This window comes from Rana temporaria, chromosome 4 (genome assembly GCF_905171775.1).
Source record: "Rana temporaria chromosome 4, aRanTem1.1, whole genome shotgun sequence".
Lineage (NCBI taxonomy): Eukaryota > Metazoa > Chordata > Amphibia > Anura > Ranidae > Rana > Rana temporaria.
Window position 1 is genome coordinate 422,216,664 of NC_053492.1, and position 21,862 is coordinate 422,238,525.

General features: G+C 44.4%; 1 protein-coding gene across 3 annotated transcripts; it reads left to right on the top strand.

Moving 5' to 3' along the window:
* Positions 1-705: 705 nt before the first annotated feature.
* On the top strand, positions 706-20,927 carry LOC120937847 (regulator of G-protein signaling 3-like). 3 transcript variants are annotated; one of them, XM_040351361.1, is made up of 2 exons: positions 706-1,924; positions 20,631-20,927. In XM_040351361.1, the coding sequence occupies exons 1-2, from the start codon at positions 882-884 to the stop codon at positions 20,896-20,898; spliced, it is 1,311 nt and encodes a 436-aa protein (XP_040207295.1). In that variant the 5' UTR covers positions 706-881; the 3' UTR covers positions 20,899-20,927. The 3 variants fall into 3 exon arrangements, with proteins under 3 accessions (XP_040207295.1, XP_040207296.1, XP_040207297.1); XM_040351362.1 differs by lacking the exon at positions 20,631-20,927 and having other exon boundaries at positions 712-1,409; positions 1,464-3,568; XM_040351363.1 differs by lacking the exon at positions 20,631-20,927 and having other exon boundaries at positions 713-1,409; positions 1,518-3,568.
* The last annotated feature ends 935 nt before the right edge of the window (positions 20,928-21,862 follow it).

The following is a 21,862-nucleotide window of genomic DNA, read 5'->3' on the forward strand; positions in this document are numbered from 1 at the left end:
ATCTTGCTACACCCCGCACTCCGCCATAGTAAGGATAAACTGAGACGGGGCAAGCGGACATCTTGTTACATCCACCGGAGTTTTGCATTTTACACTTTTATATAGTATAAATACAGTACTTAAAACTCCATCTGAATGTTTAGATGTTGAATTTAAAAAGCAGCTGTGTTTCGTCATATATGGCGACCCATCACATTTGGCTACCCGCTGGAGTGCGCATGTGCGACGGCGCCATATGCGTTTCAACACTTTTACGACTAAACAGCACAGTGTTTCGTCACAATTGGCTACCCATCACGGTTTTAGTGTGCTCTTTTGTCGTAAAAGTGTTGGAACGCTTATGGCGGCGTCACGCATGCGCACTCCAGCGGGTAGCCAAATGTGATGGGTCGCCATAAGTGGCGAACCAGCGGCAAGCCTGCTGATCTCATAGGTTTGCTAATCTGACAGAAGTTCGCTGATTTTACAATTCAACATCTAAACATACAAAAGGGTTCTAAGTACTGTATTTCATTATATAACCTTAGTTTACTGTTAAAAATAAGTGTAAAATTCACAACTCCGGTGGGTGTAAAAAGATGTCCGCTTTCCCCCTTCTCAGTGTATACTTATTGTGGAGGAGTGCGGGGTGTAGCAAGATGGCGGCGACAGAACGTCGCTTCCGTTACACGGGTCGCGTAATCTGACGAAACACCCCTGTGCGTGTTCACTGGGCATGCGCTTCTCAACTATCTAGCTCTCTTTAGGTCGTGAACGTTCTCGGCTCACACTGCGTGACGTCACTCCGCCTGCGCCGGAAGGGGAACATCAAGTATTAGCGATGAGACGTCTGAGACCTGAATGTGGAGCCTATTTGTCCCCTAAGTAAAACAGATGTAAAAATGGCGCTCTCCAGTCCACAGGTTATTGGAGAGAACACAGAAGGGGACAAGCTTCGGAATTATTACTGTGATCTCTGCAGTAAAACGTGCGATTCAGCAAATCATCTGGCTGGACACCTCCTGGGCAGAAAGCATCAACATAAACTGAAGACAATTAAATCCCAGGAGCAGAAAGATGAATCCCGATTGAGCTCCTTCCTGAAGACCCACATGAAAGAAGAGCCCATTGTGGGCCTGGAATATATCATAGAGAGGAAGAAGGACTCTATATATACATATACCTGCCAGCTGTGCGGCTTGCCGATTTGCAACTTGCCGACCATAGTCATCCATCTCCTCAGTTCATCACACACTAGATGTTATATCAAGAAACATTTTCCGCACTTAATGCCCAAATCCCCAACCAAACAACATAGTGTGGAAATTATGAGAGATGTTCTAGTAACAATTTTGGAACTGCAGGGGAATAAGAAACAAATTCAGGTTGTGCTTCTTGAGAGTGGCGGTAATGTGAGGGAAGCCTCCGAGGACACCCCACCATCCAAATCGAAGAGTGACGGTAAAATGAGGGAAGCCTCCGAGGACACCCCACCATCCAAACCTAAGAGTGACGGTAAAATGAGGGAAGCCTCCGAGGACACCCCACCATCCAAACCGAAGAGTGACGGTAAAACGAGGGAAGCCTCCAAGGACGCCCCACCATCCAAACCGAAGAGTGACGGTAAAACGAGGGAAGCCTCCAAGGACGCCCCACCATCCAAACCGAAGAGTGACGGTAAAACGAGGGAAGCCTCCAAGGACACCCCACCATCCAAACCTAAGAGTGGAAATATTTCTCACTTAAAATTAAGTCCATTACCAAATCAGGAGAGCCGTAAAAGTTATCGCTACAATAAGATGCTCCAAAAATCTAATAGAAATGACCCACCTTTGGCCAAGAGGAGCAGGCGTTCCCCTGGCGGTAACCAGGATGTCTTACCCTCAACATCGCATAGTTCAAAGCGTGGGAGCTCACACTATAATAAGAGCCATGCCATTAGAAGGGATTGTACAGCTATACAGGAATTAGAGTTCAGAACAAATAATGAATTTTTTGAATATTTTGCTAATTTTGTGATCTCTGATGATGAAGATGTCGTCTTTATTCGGACAATTACCCAAAACTGCATTAAGGCATTGACACGCTTTAAGCAAGAAGAAATAGAGAGGCGGAAGACCGGTCAGCAACCTGAGGCTCCATTGGAGGACACAAGCAGGACTGCCCACAAGATCCCGGGGATTTTAGAGGATGAAACAGAATCGCATTTATCACATTTTGAAACGTCGTTGTTCAAAGAACACTGCAAGACAAAGGCATAATGAGCTAGGCTGTGGAGGGGGCGGAGCGGCTCGCTGAAAGCCTGACCAGGTGTCAGTCCAGGGATCGGGCAGATCCCAACTCTGTGGTCATAATGATGCGGAGTGTCCCTGTCATCACACAAAAAGTCCTAAGAAGTAATCTACCCGTAAAATAGGAGTGTACATTCTCACTTTTCATGCTGCAACTGCTGCTGAACTCACCTTGGATACTGAGAAATTGTTCTGCATCTGACACTCTCAGTAGAATTGATGTCTTTGGTCCCCCGCAGCGCTCACTGAACTAATGCCCTTTGTGTCACCACTGTCTCATGTAGGGATGTGGAGTTCAGCAAGATTTGTCAGTGGGGGACCCAGGAAATCAACACTCCTGAAAGTGTCTGTTTCCCTGTGAATTCCACAGCACAATTTGTTAGGATTAGAGCAGCACTAATATGAGCAGGCGGAAGAAAAACGTGAGTACACACTTTTATTTTACAGGTAGATACATTCTTAGCAGCTTTTGTAGAGTCTTTTTAGGGAGCACACAAAAAAAAGTTATTGCTATAATATACAGACCAGGTATAAGACGCATTACCAGTTTTTGGTTTAATTTTCTTGGGATCATAATAAAGATGTAACTTTATATTTAATTTCATAACAAAGATGAATTTTTATATGTCCCGTCTGAAGTGCTGAACGATACATTTGTTTGTAATAAACTTGTTTTCACCTAAAACCTGTAAACCCAGCTTACTTGTTAACAGTAGTCAGGGAGTTGGCTGTATATTCATTTCTTTTTTCTCTTTTCTTTGTAAGGGTGTTTCTAAATGCTCTGGGATCCCCCAAATGCAGTGCACTGGATATATAAGTTGCAACTTTCTGATCTATTTGCTGCAATATTGATGATGCACTGACCTTGAACAGTATTTCTGATTTTCTAATTTTGTTTTTTAGGGTAAGTGACTCAAAGTACTGAAGCTAGAGTAAGCCAGGCAATTCGTATTTCCAGATGGAGTTCAGCAGTGACTGCTTCCAACCTTCTCTCAATACAGGTTTCGTTTAAAATATATCTAAGGCTAAAACTTTTTTTGGTCAAGTTCACTATTGGGAACATCTTACACCTTGTTACACCCAGTTTTAGGGTGGAGCATATAACCTATCCACCCCCCCTCCCCTTCCTGTGACAGTGGGCCAGTGATCTTCTCCCTGCACCTGCTGTCACAATTTGAAAAGAGCGTGGCTGTGCAGGGCTCCGCCTACACAACAGGATCTTTCATTCACAGTATTGACAACCTTTGTGGCTAATGGCTTGAGGTTCTCGATGAACTAGGAACGTGTTTGAGCATTCTTGTCATTCATTGATTCTTCCCGGGCTGAAGTAACTGCCTACCCATACAGGAGGTAAGGGCAGACAGCTACACTTACAGTCTGCAGGAGACAAATATTGCACCTGCGATCTACTGATCGCAGGTGCAGTGCTTTTACAGGCTCTTAGGGGGGGGAGGGAAATGCACATATTTGTTACCTGTAAAAAAGTGCATTTATTATTATCTTATTTATTTTTTTAAATGTGAATTTATCCTTTAAAAGTATATCTAAGGCTAATCTTTTATGTATTATCATAATTTTTGAATAAAGTAGGATTTAACATCTGCCATGTTTTTTTGTTTCCATTGGGGAGATTTTCTGTAGTGCTGGAGTTTCTCTACCCGCTGCATAGGAGCACCCCCCCCCCCCATGTGAATAGCCCACGTGAGGCCCATTGTATGGTGTCATTGGTGCCGGATAGAGCCTCCCTTTTGGGGGATTCTGCCCGTAGACTGGTGGGGCTGCACACGTGCATCAGTGGGCTTGGAATGTATGGCACCGCCTCGCAAAGCTGTCGGGGCAGCGCTGTGCGCTCCAGGCTCAGTTGGTCCTAGGGCATCCTCCATGCATGCGCAGTAATCCCCTAAACCACGTGCATGTGTCTGGCGACATATTTAGGTCCCCAGGCAGGCTATATCCACAGCGCTTTGCCTTGGAGGACATCAGTAGAAACCACTTCTGTTTACCAACAGGTAATTACTAGAGGCTGGCCGATATTTGGCCATTTTTGATAAATCGTCATCGCCGATTATTATCCAAATTAGGGCGATATTTAACTCCATGCCCACAATTGTTCCTTTCTTCTCCACACTTCACTGGCAGAACGACACTTGAAGCTTGCCAGAGCCGTTGAGTGTGTGAAACTGACACCTAACTGAATGCAGAGAGAAAATTGAGCATTGATGTCGGGGATGGGCAGGACCCAGCAGCTATCAAGCACCAGCCAAAGGGATGGGATCTGGGAGGGCTGCTGCGTGTATGTGGCCCCACTCCCTTTCTTAAGCAGCTCAATCATTGGCTGGTGTTTGATAGATTTTGGGTCCCGCCCACCCCTGACATCACAGCTGAATTTTGACAGCTCCTCTCTCTACATTCAGTTATTTGTCAGTTTCACGCAGTTACGCTCAGTGTAAAAGTGCCATCTGCCAGTGCTTGCAAGTGCCACCTGTCAGTGTCTTCTGTACTGAGGACATCAAGTGTATGGTAGAGTGACAGGAGCAAGCAGGGGGGAGTGGAGTGGGGGTGTTTACAAAATAAATCAAAAATCTGCATCATATATCGGCCGCCCTGATTTCTAAATATCGGCCAGAGAAAAACACATATCGGCCGACCTCTAGTAATGTAATACCATTTCCATCTTTCATGTAGGGTCCCATGGTCCACATGTATAGTATATTGATTGTGTGATTCATGAAACGCACCAACGCTCATGATGAAGAATCCCATTACTGTCAATGGTCCCACCCACACCTGAGCATTCCTCATTTGAAAAAGCAGTTTTTTGGGGGCATAATTGTACATTTTTACTCATTCAGAGGGGTGATCTGTCCCTTTCTCTGTACAGAGCTGCAGGCAGGTTTAATTCAGTGATGGTACTTTAAAACTTGCCATCACATACTAATCTATGTGACTTAACCACTTCAATACTGCACACTTTCACCCCCTTCCTGCCCAGGCCAATATTCAGCTTTCAGCGCTGTCTCAATTGCACGGTCATGCAACACTGTAATCAAACGACATTTTTATAACCCCCCCCCAAATAGTTTTTTGCTAAACAAAAAAAATAAAAGTCCCGACAATTTTGAAAAAAAATAATTTTTCTTTGTTTTCTGTTCTAAAATGTTGTAAATAAGTACATTTTTCTCCTTCACTGATGAGGCAGCACTGATGACGAGGCACTAATATGCAGCACTGAAAGGCACTGATGGGCACTCATAGGTGCCACTGGTAGGCAGCACTGTTGGGTGCTGATAGATTGCACTGATAGGCAGCACTTATTAGGAGGCACCAATTGGCATCCCTGATGGATCACTGATTTTGGTTTACTTACCTTTTCCTTCGATTTTTCCCTTCTAAATGTTTTTTTCCTTTGTTTTCTTTGTCTGAATTTCTCACTTCCTGTTCCTCCTCAGTAAGCTGTTCTGGCTGACTAACCACTGCTCGATTGATGGGGGCAAGCTTACTGAGGAGGAACAGGAAGTGAGAAATTCAGACAAGGGGGGGGGGGGGGGAATAAAAAATTTAGAAGGGAAATCGAAGGAAAAGGTAAGTGAACCAACAATGCACTAGCTTAAAGGAACCTATTTAGAGAATAAAAAACAAACCTTTACAACCCCTTTAACCACTTGCTTACTGGGCACATAAACCCCCTTCGTTCCCAGGCGAAATCTCAGCGTCCGGCACTGCGTCGCTTTAACTGACAATTGCGCGGTCGTGCGACGTGGCTCCCAAACAAAATTGGCGTCCTTTTTCCCCCACAAATAGAGCTTTCTTTTGGTGGTATTTGATCACCTCTGCGGTTTTTATTTTTTGCGCTATAAACAAAAAAAGAGCAACAATTTAAAAAAAAGATATATTTTTTTTACTTGTTGCTATAATAAATATCCCAATTTTTTTTTTTAAAAAACTATTTTTTTTCTCAGTTAAGGCCGATACGTATTTTTCGACGTATTTTTGTAAAAAAAAAAAAAAAAAATCGCAATAAGCGACTGGTTTGCGCAAAAGTTATAGCGCCTACAAAATGGGGAACAGAATTATGATTTTTTTTATTATTTTTTTTTTTACTAGTAATGGCGGCGATCTGCGATTTTTATTGGGACTGGGATATTGCGGCGGACGTATCGGACACTTTTGACACAAATTTGGCGCCATTCACATTTATACAGCGATCAGTGCTATAAAAATGCACGAATTACTGTATAAATGTGACTGGCAGTGAAGGGGTTAACACTAGGGGGTGAGGAAGGGGTTAACTGTGTAGCCTGGGTGTGTTATAACTGTGTGGGGGGTGACTGGGGGAGGTGACCGATGCCGTGTCTCTATGTACAAGAGACACAGATCGGTCTCCTCTCTCCCTGACAGGACGTGGAGCTCTGTGTTTACACACAGAGCTCCACGTCCCTGCTGTCACCTGCCGTGTCACCGACGATCGCGTGTACCCGGCGGACATCGCGGCCGCCAGGTACACGCATCGGGTCTTCGGCGATGCGCCGGGACAGTTTTTACCCGCCGCGCGCCACCCAGTAATGCACATAAAAGGCCGTGTTTAAACGGCCACTTGGCACTTGAGAGCCGCGCTGCGGACGTATTTCGTCTATAGCGCGGATCTCAAGTGGTTAAGCAATAGTGTGAAACGCGTCAGCTGTGATCCTGTTTGCTGTGGCATGTATCTTGTGACCCTGCTTTACAAATAAAGGTAACATTTTCGGAGTGAGGCTGTCCAGATTTTTCCTCTTGTTTGCTATATGCATTGCCAGCACCTGTGGCTTCGGATCTGGTGAAGAGGTTCATCATTTGCATCTCCTGTTTAGAGCGGTGACTCTCTTTTCTCTACTGGGGAGTAGCTGCCGGTGACAGAATGACCAGTAGGACACGATCCTAAAGACTTGTTTAGATGGCCAAATGCTTTCAGGTACATTCAGCTTGAATTTAGGATCAAATGCTTTTGAGTTTATTCTGATTGGCTTCTGACCCTTTAAAGCCGCATCAAACCGCTTTTTACATTTCTATTGACGTTTGGGGGGAAAAAAATCAGTTCTGATAAAAGCTCCTGTACTTGCGCCATAATGGAAACTCACCTGTTAGCCCAAACACTGTTGAATCGCGAACACTAGTGAAGGGGTAGGCACAGAATTACACTGATTGATCGTCACAAAGAAATTAAAGTGTTTGCAGTTCTGTTGCTGGCAAGATGTCGCTGACACTCTCTTGTATGACACAGGTCTTGGCTCTCTGCATCTGAGTTTCAGCTCTGCCTTCTTTTTGTGACCATTAGCCACTTGCTTACTGGGCACTTGAACCCCCTTCCTACCCAGACCAATTTTCAGCTTTCAGTGCTGTCACGCTTTGAATTACAATTGCGCGGTCACGCAACACTTTACCCAAATGAAATATTTGACATTTTTTTTCACACAAATGGCACTTTCTTTTGATGGTATTTAATCACTGCTGTTTTTTTATTGACTGAAATCTTTGAAAAAAAAATATAGCAAACTATGAAACAATTTTGAAAACAGGTATTTTTTCTCCCTCACTGATGTGCGCTGATGAGGCTGCACTGATAGGTTGGCAATGGGCACTGATGGTTGGCACTGGTAGGTGACACTGATAGGCAGCAATGATCGGTGGCATTGATTGGCAGTGCTGTTGGTGGGAAAATTTGGGTGGCACTGGTGGGCACAGAGGAGCAGGGTTGCTCCCTCTTTGCTCTGGCTATTGAACCGCTGGTGGTGCTCCTGAGAACTTCAGAGGAGGTAAGGGTATTTAATTCCCCCCACTGGTTTAAAAAGTATCCCTGTACGCCGACGACACGCTTTTATCTCCGGGATGCCCAGCAGTCCTTGACGGCGGCTCTCGCTATTATAGACCGCTTTGGCTCCTTTTTGGGAGTCAGGGTGAACTGGGACAAATCGCTCCTGTTCTCCTTGACTGATGTACCCCCAACAGCAGATCCACTGGTTCCCCTCAAGTGGGTCTCGCGCTTTAAATACCTGGGGATACATATCCAAAGCGTTACTTAGAGGATAATGTGTATCCTATTCTCCAGCAGTTTAATCAGCATTGTTTGGTATGGAAGGCTCTCCCACTAACCACGGTAGGAAGGGTGAACCTAATTAAAATGTCCTTCTTCCCAAAATTCCTATATGTCTTCCGCCACACCCCGGTCCCTATTCCTAATGACTTTTTTTGCTGAACTTTATCAAGCTGTCACCTCTTTTATCTGGGCAGGTACAACCCCTAGAGTGGCTAGGAATACACTGCAGCTCTCACTTACGGAAGGGGGACTCTCCCTGCCCAACTTTAAGAAGTATTATTGGGCAGCAGTGATGGTTATTGTGCGGTGGTGGTTCGCCCAGAATATCTCTAACCCGGCGGTCAATCTGGAAGCGGCACGCTTGGGCTCTTACTCGGAACTCAATTATCTGGTTTAAAGAGGTCCGAGATATAGCCCCCCAAGTCACTAAACCCATGAAAGCGATGGTGGCCGTATGGAGACAGGTTTCCCTGCATCTTAATGACCGGGGGACTGTTTTGGATCCACTGGTCTGGGCTAGATATGAGATTTCGACGATGTGCCACATTTTCAGTAAGGGGGCGCCGTCTCTCATTGATGAGGTGGATCTTGCTACTCGGTCGAGTCCCTCCTCACGGCCACTAACATTGATTGGACGTTGTCCTCTATTTACCTCAGACTTCCGTGTAGAGACACCTCTAAAATGCTCAAATAATTTTTAATGCGTGGAAACAAGATATACTGGCCTTGACGGAGGAGGACTGGTCTGAGGGTCTGCAACTATACATTCCACTTATGATTTCAGCTAAAGATCACTTTGTGCACTGGCGGGCAGTGGTATCTGACGTTACCAGAGTGGCTGGCCTGCACCTAGATGTTGATCTGCTTATCTTTCTCCTAGGTGTTCATGACAATCACTAAACATGTTAAGCTGTTTGTGTTCTATGCAGCCAATTACGCCTGGAAGACAATCCTATCCAAATGGAAAATCTTGGATCCTCCCGTGCTTTCGGCCTGGGGAGCCCAAATAAACGCTGTGTTACCACTATATAAAATCACTTATATGGGCCGTAACTGCCCACAGAAGTTTAATCTGGGCGGCATGGGCGGAGGCTAGACACCTTACAATCTGAAAAGCTCCTGGATTTTTCCTCTGTGGCTATGTGGATCTAAGACAGGTTGATTTTACCCCTTTCCCTCAGAGCTGCGGGCGACTCCTTTTTGCTGATTGTGGGCCCTGATTCTCCCTCACCTTCCTCTCCCTCCCCCCCCCCTCTCCCTTCTCCCCCTGTACGCCTGATGTTGTTCCTGTGCTGGTTCCCTGTTAGGTTGCTGCCCCTCCTCTCTCTCCCCCCCCCACCCTTTACCTCTGCAATGAGACCCTGTAGCTTGTGACAGCCTCACATGTACATATGTTTTATTGGTTTATATGAGGTCTGCTGTCTGCTCTCTGATAAATTGCTTAGTCCCAACACTGCAAACACAAGTAGTTAGCTGGTATTGTTGCTTTACTGATTTATTTGTTCTCTATCTCTGCACCAATCTGACTTGTAAAACCTGCTCATTTAAGCTTCTGTATACTGTATATCAGGGTTTGACAATTTTGCTTGAAATCTAAGAGCCAGCTAAAAAAGTTAGGAGCCAGAAAACGCACCCCGTCCCGTCGAGCTTGCGCGCAGAAGCGAACACATACGTGAACAGCGCCCGCATATGTAAACGGTGTTCAAACCACACATGTGAGGTATCGCCGCGATTGCTAGAGCAATAATTCTAGCCCTAGACCTCCTCTAACTCAAAACATGCAACCTGTAGATTTTTTTAAACGTCGCCTATGAAGATTTTAAAGGGTAAAAGTTTGTCGGCATTCCACGAGTGGACGCAATTTTGAAGCGTGACATGTTGGGTATGAATTTACTCGGCGTGTTTTTTTTTTTTTTTTAATTAAAAAAAGTGTAATTTTTTCCCAAAAAAGTGCGCTTGTAAGACCGCTGCGCAAATACGGCGTGACAGAAAGTATTGCAACGATCGCCATTTTATTCTCTAGGGTGTTAGGATAAAAAATATATATAATGTTTGGGGGTTCTAATTAGAGGGAAGAAGATGGCAGTGAAAAATGACATTAGAATTGCTGTTTAACTTGTAATGCTTAACTTGTAATACCAAGGGCCACCACCAGATGGCGCCAGCTCACACAAGGAGGAGCTGGGGACTTCACACAAAAAAAATAAATTTTTTGCCCACCTTCCAAGCCAAGTCGCCAGGACACTATTTCTAGTCGCCATGGCGACCTGGAGACCGGGATTTGTCGAGCCCTGCTGTATATGTGCTTTTATTCACAGGTGTACTCTGCTATTGCTTCAATAAACATTCCTTCTGCTAAAAAATAAAAAAAATAAATGAATGGGCTTCTCTACACACCACATGCAGGAAATGCGCACACTTTTTTTTTATAATCAAATTATTATTTTTTTTGTTTAACATATTCCATACAGCATTGTACATTCTTGTGTTCCATCATTTACCTACTACACAAATAACTTAAACATTGCATGAGAAATCTAAGATTTTTATTGTTTTTTAAATGTTTTGAAGTATAATCTTCTTCACCCCTCGCTGCATTGGCCTATGTCTGCTTTGTCCCTACACCCTCCATCCCTTCTGATTGGATCGAGGAAAAAAGGAAGTGGCATTAAAAAAAAAAAGAAAAGGACAAATTTAAATAATAAATACATAATAATTGTTGACCTAGTGCCTGTGTTTGGTTATTAGTCTCTCGTGTTTATGTGTGTCGGTCCTCTTGGCCTTTTTCCCAACTAACATAACATAGTGCAAAAAAAAAATTGAGTTTTACCCCTAGAAAATGAAGAGAGGGGTAATCTCCTCATCTACTTCCCTTGTAGTTTATTTATCCTCCCCCCCCCCCCTCTACCAAAACCTCATAAGAGGCCTAGTGGCCATGGTGTTAACATGTGTGTATATATTTATATAATTATACCTTTATGATGAAGATAGTCTCTTCAAATAAAAATACAACATGCAGGAAATGCGCACACTTGATCATCTTGGATAGGTTCACGGTTGTGTGGGTGGTGCGGCTTTGCATGGACATAGCAGCCCATTCATTTCAGGAAAAGGGTCCCTTTAATAAAAACGTGGCTGCTGCAGGAGTGCCATTAAGGCCCCATTCACACCTGTGTGGCGTGGTCATGTTTTTTTTTTGCATGTTTGTCAGGAAACAGCATAGGGCAGTCTATTCATTTGAAAAGGCTGCCATTGCTTAACAAATGCACCAAAGTAGCCCATGCACCTTTTTTGGGCTGTGAGCCTCAAGCAGTTTTGTTATGTTTGGTTGCGTTTACTAGCCACGTTTGGAGTATCTAAGGCCTCATGCACACAACAATTTTCAGCTGTTCCTAGGGGCGTCTGGACTTTTTTTTTAAATGTATTTATTTTTTTCAGCCGTGTATGTTAGCTTTCGTCGCCACTCTAGCCAGAGTGGGTATAGTGCATCTGGATAGGCCGCTCTCACCAGCCTAGCAGCCAGAGTGTCACTCAGAACTTTAGCAAAGCCTCTGCCACAGACCTTCCCAAAGGTGGAGATATTCTCGGTCCAAAATACTTCTCAACACTGGATTAAGCACCTGGATCTCCCTTTCAGAACTGATAGGCGACCATCATTCAGCCTCTCAGAAACGATGTGTCTTTCGATGAAGCTGTAGGCTTCGCCTGAGATACCAGCCTCGTGCTCGGTATTCTCTCAGACAGGTTCTTCATCGGTCGGCTTCCTCCCTCGGGATGGACAGCACAGGACAACTCTGCAACCGCGGACTTAGTCTACCCACTGAGTCCACAAGGCAGATTATTTGCTCCGGACCAACGTGGTCCCGGAGCCAGGAACACTGAAACACACACCCTGGCCAGGAGTGCTACACAAGGGGGTGGTGGTGCCCAGGCAGATGGCTGCGACGACGATGACCCCGAACCAATGGCGTCTGCCCCCTAAATACCCCTCCCCAGCATGCACAGAGAGGCAATCAACCCCCACTGATTGGCCGCCGGAGAAGAATATACACACTACCTTGACCCTACTGCTGCCACCTGTCGGCCTGGAGTGGAACCAGCTCCCCAGACAACGACAGTGGACACATACAGTATAGCCAAAGCTGGAACAGGAGCCCTGAATTTATCCAAATAATCACGGTCAGAGGCAACTAACTCTCTGACCACCCTTTAAATTTACAGCAGCACCGGCTATGAACAGTAGCAGGGTGCTACACATACATAGGGTTTTAGAGGCAGGAAAAAAAAAACGGCACATCGAGAAGCAGTGGGGTTGTGAAAGATAAAATGCTTGATGTCTGTAAGCCCATGTAAAGCGTTAATTTATTTCAATAGCCAGAATAAATTATTATTTTGGCCAATGAAATGAATTAACTTCCTAAAGCTTGACTTACCTAAAGCTGCATTCACACCTCTGCATTTTGAATCACAGGCAGATTTTCTGCGATTTCAAAGCTCCGAGGTGTGAATGGCAAAGCGCTGCAATGATGGGAACTATGCCCATAGGATTACCTTGATTTGGGGCTGTCTATACAGTTGGATTGCAGTTCAAAATGCATCCAACTGTGTTCCGTGTGAAAGGGCCCTTACAAGCATCAGGCGTTTTGTGTGCCATATATAGTGTAACACAGTGTGAATAAAGCCGAATGAAGACGTTTCTCCAGCTATTCCGCCACGCAGAGTTGTTTCTTTGTTTTTGACACAACTCCATGAGCGTGCGTGCGCCTTAACGCCCCGCCCACTGCCCCGGCATCCTACAGTGTTCTGTCAGAATAGGTGACCCGCCAGATTAGGTAACGGAAGTGACTTTCCTATCAGCAGAATTCTTACTGTGCGTGTACTGGTTTGCTAATCTGACAGAACACCTGCAGTCATAGGGCGCCAGCCAAGTCATGAATTTCAGAGTAATTTAACGAATAAAGTGAGCGTATATAAATCAATATAGTATATTGAGATTTTTTATACTGTTTTCATGTTACATTTTCAAAGCCTAAAGGTTTAGCGCTGACCAGTGCTGGTGTCCAGCTTCTTTCAAAATGTAACATTCAAAACAGCATCACAGATTTCAATATACTATATTTCTTTATATCCACTCAGTTTATTGCTAAAATGACTGTGAAATTCCAGACGCAGCTGGGTGTAGTAAGATGTCCAATGCCGCCTTCCGACTGCAGGTGTTTTGACACATTTGCAAACCTGCTACGCATGCGTAGTAAGTATTCGACTGACAGAACTTCACTTCCGTTACCTAACCTGACGGGTCGCCGGTGCTCCATCAGAATCTGTGACCCATCGAATTAGGTAACAGGTTTGCTAATCTGACAGAACATCTGCAGTCAGAAGAAAGCAGCAGCGGACATCTTACTACACCCAGCTATGTCTTGAACTTAACGGTAATTTCAGCTATAAGGGGAGTGGATATACTATATTTATATACACTCACTTTTTTGCTGAAATTACTGTTAAATTCAAGACGTAGCTGGGTGTAGTAAGATGTCCACTGCCTTCTTCTGACTGCAGGTGTTCTATCACATTAGCAAACCTGGTAGTGGTGGACGCATGCGCAGGTGACGGAACGTCACTTCCGTTATCTAATCTGACAGGTCGCCAATGTTTTATCAGAACACTGCTACCCATCAGAAAATGCAACGGAAGTGATGTTTCGGCTTACTGCGCATGCGTTCCACACACTGTATAATCTGATGGGTAGCGGCATTCTGATAGAATACACAGCAGATTTGGACCACTCTGCATGCCCAAGTGGGGCGAGCTGCAGCAGGAGCGCATACCAATGACAATTGTAATAGAGACTCATCTAGGGTTGCCACCTCATCCCTTTAAACCTGAACATATATTAAAGTGATTGTAAGGCTTCCTTTTTAAAAAAAATAACAAACATGTTATACTTACCTCCACTGTGCAGTTCGTTTTGCACAGAGTGGCCCTGATCATCCTCTTCTTGGGTCCCTCAGCGGCTCTCGCAGCTCCTCCTCGCATTAGATAACCCCCTAGGAGATGCGCACTGAAACAAAAAGAAGCAATGGCACGTATGTGCCGTTGCTTCAGTAAGTGTGCCGTTACCGGCGGCTACTGTGCGCATGCGTGGGAGTGATGTCATTGCAGCTCCGGCCAATCACAGCGATGGAGCCGCTATACCCGGGAGTGATGTCGGCTGCCGGAGTGGTGTGCAAGGGCGTACATACTAGCTCATTATGCCTTTGTCTTGCAGGTTTTTTTTCTTGTTTTGTTTTTTTTCTCATAGGGTTTACAACCACTTTAAACCTACATCATCTGGAAAATCATATATGTTCTGGTGCAAATATTATCCACTTAATGACCGCCCTGTGGATGGGTGGCCACTGTAGGTAAAGCGATGTGCTGGTACGTCACTGCCTACTCCCAGGTTTAGAGCGTGCGCATGTTCGGCTCCCGCTGTACAATTACAGCTGTCCGTACAATGCGGCTGGGCGGTCATTAAGTGGATAATATTTGCACCAGAAAATATATGATTTTTAAGAAGATGTAGGTTTAACCACAGCAGTTGTATTGCGGCAGGGTGGCTCCCCTGGACGAATCGGCGTCATGGTATGTCAGAGCCTTTAAGACCACTAGGGAGCATGCGTGCCATCAGTGATCGATTCTGACAGAGACAGAACGGAGATCTGTCAATGTAAATAGATCTCTGTTCTGTCAGTGGAGGAAAGACAGATCTGCTGTTCCTACTGATTAGGAAAAGCGATCTGTTTCCTCCTCCAGTCACTCCCATCCACCCACAGTTAGAAATACTCTCTAGGTAACACATTTAACCCCTTGAGCGCCCCCTAGTGTTAACCCCTTCCTTGCCAGTGACATTTATACAGTAATCAGTGGCTATTTTTAGCTCTGCTCGCTGTATAAATGTCACTGGTCCCAAAAAAAAGTGTCCGATCTCTCCACCGCAATGTCACAGTCCCGCTGATCGCCACCATTACTAGTAAAAAAAAAAAAAAAAATTATAATAAAAATGCCATAAATATATCCCCTATTTTGCGCAAACCAATCACTATACACTTATTGCGATTTTTTTTACCAAAAATATGTAGAATACATATTGGCCTAAACTGATGAAAAAATGTTTTTTTTTGTTTGGATATGTATTATAGCAAAAAATAAAACAATATTGTTTTTTTTTTCAAAATTGTCTGTCTTTTTTGTCTATAGCGCCAACAATAAAAATCGCAGAGCTGATCAAATACCACCAAAAGAAAGCTCTATTTGTGGGGGGAAAAAGGACATCAAATTTATTAGGGTACAGTGTCGCATGTCCTCGCAATTGTCAGTTAAAGCGACGTAGTGCCGTATTGCAAAAAAATGGCTTGGTCATGAAGAGGGCAAATCCTTCCAGTCCTTAAGTAGTTAATGCCGACATACCTTTGAACGGTAGAACTTTGTGAGGCGACTTAGACACGACTTGAGCGTCAATCACAACGTGACTTGAAGTTGCCTCCAGGAGGGGGAACTCCATGCCAAATTTTAAATAAAAAAACAGCATGGGTTGAAGTAGTACAGGAACCTTTTTTGAAGTCAGAGAAACTGCAGTAGTGTGCATTAGGATGGCTCCATTCACTTACATTAATTTCTTCATGCAGCGCGACTTGAAGTCCGAGCCAAAGTCAGACCTGTGTGAATGGGCTCTAAAGCTTTGTGTTTTATTTTTTTTTAAATAACAAAAATATCATACTTACCTCACTGCGCAGCTCGTATTGCACAAAGTGGCCCGAATCATCCTCTTCTGGGGTTCCTCCGCGGCTCCTCCTCAAATCAGATAACCCCCTAGAAGAAGCTCTCTCTCGAGGGGTTACCTTGCGGGTGTGCTCCTAATTCCAGCATTTGCGTCCATAGACATGAATGCCGGACTCACGCCCCACGCATCATTGGATTTGATTGACGACAGCGGGAGTCAATGGCTGCACTGCTATCAATCTATCCAATCGAGCCGGGACCCTGTGCAGAGAGGAAGAGGGCGTCTCTGTCGAGGGGATGAAGGGGCTCAGGTAAGTCAAATGTCAATCATTTGGTCCTCTGGTTCCTTACAATCTTGATAAGGACAACCCTGTTTTTTGATGTATATGCAGTTTTCTTGACAAGAGTGACGCTATCGATACTTGGTAAACAATGTTATGAGGATACAAGTGTGTTACAAGTGTAAACTACTTACTATTTTTTTCACCTTAATGCATAGAATGCATTAACCACTTCCGGACCGGCTCACGCCGATATACGTCGGCACCTTGAAGAGGGATATTGTTGCTATGGCAGCAGCTAGCTGCCATAATCCAGGTATCCTCTTCTTCAGTGAGTGGTCCGGTTTCAAATAAAAGTGGTCTCTGTGGTGGATTCGCTGCAAGATCACTTTTTTATTGGTGACGGGAAAGCTCCCCTCCTTACCGGAGCTGTTGGTAGTGGTGGAGGTGATCGGGTCTGCTCCCTGGCTTGGTATGGAGACGAGTGAGGGGAAGATGGCCCCCACCTGTCTCCATACCATTGCAGGGTGGAAGCAATGTCAAAACGTCACATGGCTTTTAAAGAGACATTTTATTGATTTGGTTTTTAAATGACATCTTTTTGACCCCAGATCTCATATTTAAGGGGTTGTAAACACATTTGTTGGACTTCTACCTATAGGTAAGCCTAGGATAATAGGCATAGGATGCATTAAGGTGAAAAAACACGAACCTTTACAACCCCTTTAAGTTCAGGTGAAAAAACACCTTTCGGTGTCCGGCCCTCCAGCATTTTACTTACCTGAGCCCCGAATTTCCGCTGTCCTCTCCACAGAGTCCCGGCTTTGATTGGATTGATTGATAGCAGCGCAGCCATTGGCTCCCGCTGCTGTCAATCAAATTCAATGACCCGTGGGCGGGGCCAAGTCATACACTCGGCGTCTATGGACGCGGAATGTATGACTAAGGAGCGCGCAAGGTAACCCCCCGGGAGATTGCTTCTCCTAGGGGGTTATCTAATGCGGGAAAGAGCTGCTAGAGCCCCCAGAAGAGGAGGATCCGGGCCACTCTGTGCAAAATTAACTTCACAGTGGAGGTAAGTATGATATGTTTGTTATTAAAAAAAAGCTTTAGTGTCACTTTAACAAAAAGTACAAAACCTTTCAAACATATCTTGTATTTCTGCTAATTCCAGGCTCAATTAATACTAACAGAATGGCTCAGTATGTGCTACAGACTGCAGTTACTGGAGCTCCACTCTACACAGAAATCATGTACAGGAACCATGACCTTCACTTCCTGTAGTATTGTCTATTTGTTGGTTGTTTCATTGGTTGTTTCATTAAAGTTAATTTAAAAATAAAAAAAGTGGTGTTGTGGAGGCCACATGTTTACTGGTGACTGTAGAGCTCCAGCTGCAATGATTCACAATAAAGTTCAGTAAAAAAAAGAAAAGTGGAGGCCACATGCTTCCTGTCAATGGTGGAGCTCCACTCTGCAGCCAGACCCCTCTCCGCCTCCTTGGATTCTGACAGTGTTTCGTCAGATTAGGCGACACATCATATGGAGTTCTGTAATTTACTATATAACCTCAGTTTATTGTTAAAAAAAGTGTAAAATTCAAAACTCCGGTGGGTGTAACAAGATGTCAGCTTGCCCCATTCTCAGTGTATCCTTACTATGGAGGAGTGCGGGGTGTAGCAAGATGGCGGTGATGAAACGTCACTTCTGTTACACACTCTGACGGGTCGCCTAATCTGACGAAACAGGGGCAGAGAAACAGTGTTTTATCAGATTACAGGTGTTCTGTTGTTTCGTCAGATTAGGCGACCTGTCAGAATGTGTAACGGAAGTGAGGTTTCGTCACCGCCGTCTTGCTACACCCCGCACTCCGCCATACTAAGGATAAACTGATACTATAGGGAAATACAATACGTGGAACTCCATATGAATGTTTTTAGATGTTGAATTTTAAAATCAGAGAACTTCTGTCAGATTAGCAAATCTATGAGATCAGCAGGCTTGCCGCTGCTTTTAAAATTCTAAACATTCAGACGGCGTTCTAAGTACTGTAATTTCACTATATAACCTCAGTTTACTGTTAGAAATAAGTGTAAAATGAAAAACTCCTGTGGGTGTAACAAGATTTCCCCTGTTTCGTCACATATGGCGACCCGGCACATTTGGTTACGGAAGTGACGTTCTGTCGCCGCCATCTTGCTAAACCCTGCACTTCTCCATAGTAATGATACACCGAGAAGGGGGTAAGCAGACATCTTCATTGCATTCCACAGTTATTATTAACAGGAAACAGAGCTTATGTCCCTAAATACAGTTTTTGGAAATCCGACGGACTGTTTAGATGTTAAATTTTAAAAGCAGCAGCAAACCTGCTGACCATACATGTTTGGTAAGGTGACAGAACACCTCTGATTTTCACATTTAACATGTAAACAGTCCGTCGGATTTACAAATACTGTATTTAAAGGGGAGGTTCACCCTAAAAACGACTTTTTCTTATTACACTGGCCCCCCACATTACAATACGATTATGCCTATTAGTTTTTTTTTGATGCTGTACATACCTTCGTACAGCATATTCACCCGTGGCTATCGAGTCCCGCGGGAGTGGGTGTTCCTAACATGCTGGTGATTGACATTTTGACAAAAAACGAGCTCCCCCCCGTCGCGTAAGGCGCGTCACGATTGCCGAAAGGAGCCGAACAGCGATGCGCAGGCGCAGTATAGCGCCGACTCGCCGTTCGGCTCCTTTCGCCAATCGTGACGCGGCTTATGCGACGGGGGGAGCTCGTTTTTTGTCAAAACGTCAATCACCAGCATGTTAGGAACGCCCACTCCCGTGGGACTCGCAACCCGGAAGCCATGGGTGAATTAGCTGTACGAAGGTATGTACAGCATAAAAAAAAAAACTAACAGGCATAATCGTATTGTAATGTGGGGGGCCAGTGTAATAAGAGAGAGTCGTTTTTAGGGTGAACCTCCCCTTTAAACTTCGGTGGGTGTAACAAGATGTTCGCTTGCCCCTTCTCTATCATTACTGTGTAGGAGTGCGCGGGGTGTAGCAAGATGGCGGCGACGGAACGTCATTTGCGTAATCGAATGTGACAAAACACCGCTTTCTCCTTTCTCAGTGTATACTTACTGTGGAAGACTGCGGGGTGTAGCAAGACGGAGGCGATAGAACGTCACTTCCGTTACACATTCCGACTGATCGCCTAAACTGACGAAACATCCCATGCGCGTGTTCACTGGGCATGCGCTCCTCAACTATTCAGCAATCTTAAGGTCGCTTCAATTGAACGTTCTCGGCTCGCACTGCGTGACGTCGCTCCGCCTGCGCCGGAAGGGGAACATCAAGTATTCGCAATAAGACGTCTGAGACCTGGATGTGGAGCCGATTTGTCCCCTAAGTATAACGGATAGAAGAATGGCGCTCTCCAGTCCACAGGTTATCGGAGAGAACACACAAAAGGACAAGCTTAAGAAATATTACTGTGATATCTGCTGTAGAAACTGCGATTCGGCAAATACGCTGGCTGATCACCTGCTGGGCAACAAGCATAAACGTAAACTGCGGTCAGTTAGACCCCAGGAGGAGAACGATGCAATCCGATTGAGCTCCTTCCTGAAAGCCCATGTGAAAGAAGACCCCATTGTGGGCCTGGAATATATCATGGAGAAGAAGAAGGATTCATCATATGCATATTCCTGCCAGCTGTGCGGCTTGCCGATTTGCCACTTGTCGATCATAGTTGGCCATCTCATGAATCCATCACACAATAAATGTTATATTAAGAAACATTTTCCCTACTTAATTCCCAAATTCAGCAAAGCCCGCACCAAATGTGATATTTTGAAAAGTGTGAGAGATGCTGCAGTAATTATTCTGAAAGTGCAGGGGAATAAGAAAGAAATTCAGGTCGTGCTCCCTGATAGTGACGGTAAAATGAGGGAAGCCTCCGAGGACACCCCACCATCCAAACCGGAGAGTGACGGTAATGTGAGGGAAGCCTCCGAGGACACCCCACCATCCAAACCGGAGAGTGGAAATCTTTCTCAATCAAAATTGAGGCTATTACCAAATCAGGAGAGCCGTGAAAGTTACCGCTACAATAAGATGCTCCAAAAATATATTAGCAATGACCCACCTTTAGCCAAGAGGAGCAGGCGTTCCCCTGGCGTTGACCAGGATGCCTTACCCTCAACAGCGCAAATGTCACACTATAATAAGAGCCATGCCATTAGAAGGGATTGTACAGCTACACAGGAATTGGAGTTCAGAACAAATGTTGAATTTTTTGAATATTTTGCTAATTTTGTGATCTCTAATGATGAAGATGTCCTCTTTATTCGGACAATTACCCAAAACTTCATTAAGGCATTGACACGCTTTCCGGAAGAAGATGTGGAGGGTCAGAAGACCGGTCATCAGCCTGAGGCTTCATTGGAGGACACAAGCAGGACTGTCCACAAGATCCCGGGGATTTTAGAGGACGAAACACAATGGCATTTATAGAATTCTGAAACTTCATTGCTCAAAGACCACTCAAATCCCCCATCAGACCCCATCCATAAAAAAGAAGCCACCAACTTATTTTTCAACAGTAATAAAGTGGTTATAAATGAAACTGGCGCAAATCGGAAAGAATACAAATATTTGCTAAGTTTGTGCTGTGTTATATGGTTTGCTGCAATCAAAGGGTGCGAGTCACTCTATGGTGACATGCCAAAGATATAAATGATATGAGGACTGACACCTGGCTCTCAGCGGGCCGCTCCGCCCCCTCTACAGCCATAGCTCATTATGCCTTTGTCTTGCAGGTTTTTTTTTTTTTTTTCCGAGTGTTTATAACCACTTTAATATAAATGATATGAGGATTGCACTACCCTAGCAGGTGTCCTGTCTATGTGGTCTAAACCAACAAGACATTATACAACATACCTGTGAATGTACAAAACTATTTATCACCTATGGATGTCCCCCTGTGCATCCACAAGAGTATACACACGTGTATAAAACCGTGAGACTGTATATAATGCAATTTTTTTTTTTTTTAATAATAAATGACAAAACACCCCTTATATTTTTAACAAGTGCACTGTGTTGGTATTTTCCCTAGAAGGTCAAAAAAATGCCTGTGCTTATAAAGTTTCAAAATAGTGCTTTTACAGATCCACAAAGATCTGTGTTTTATTTGGCGGCTGGCACAAAGTTTGAGCACATTTGGCTTTGAGACATAATATTTTTTTGAATCTGTAATATCTTTGTGGATCCGTAAAACCACTATTTTGAAACTTTATAAGCACATGCATTTTTTGACCTCTAGGGAAATCCACACAGTGCACTTGTTAAAAATATAAGGGGTGTTTTGTCATTTTATTTATTTATTTTTTCTGCATTATATACGGTCTCACGGTTTTATACACGTGTGTATACTCTTTTGGATGCACAGGGGGACTTCCATAGGTGATAAATAGTT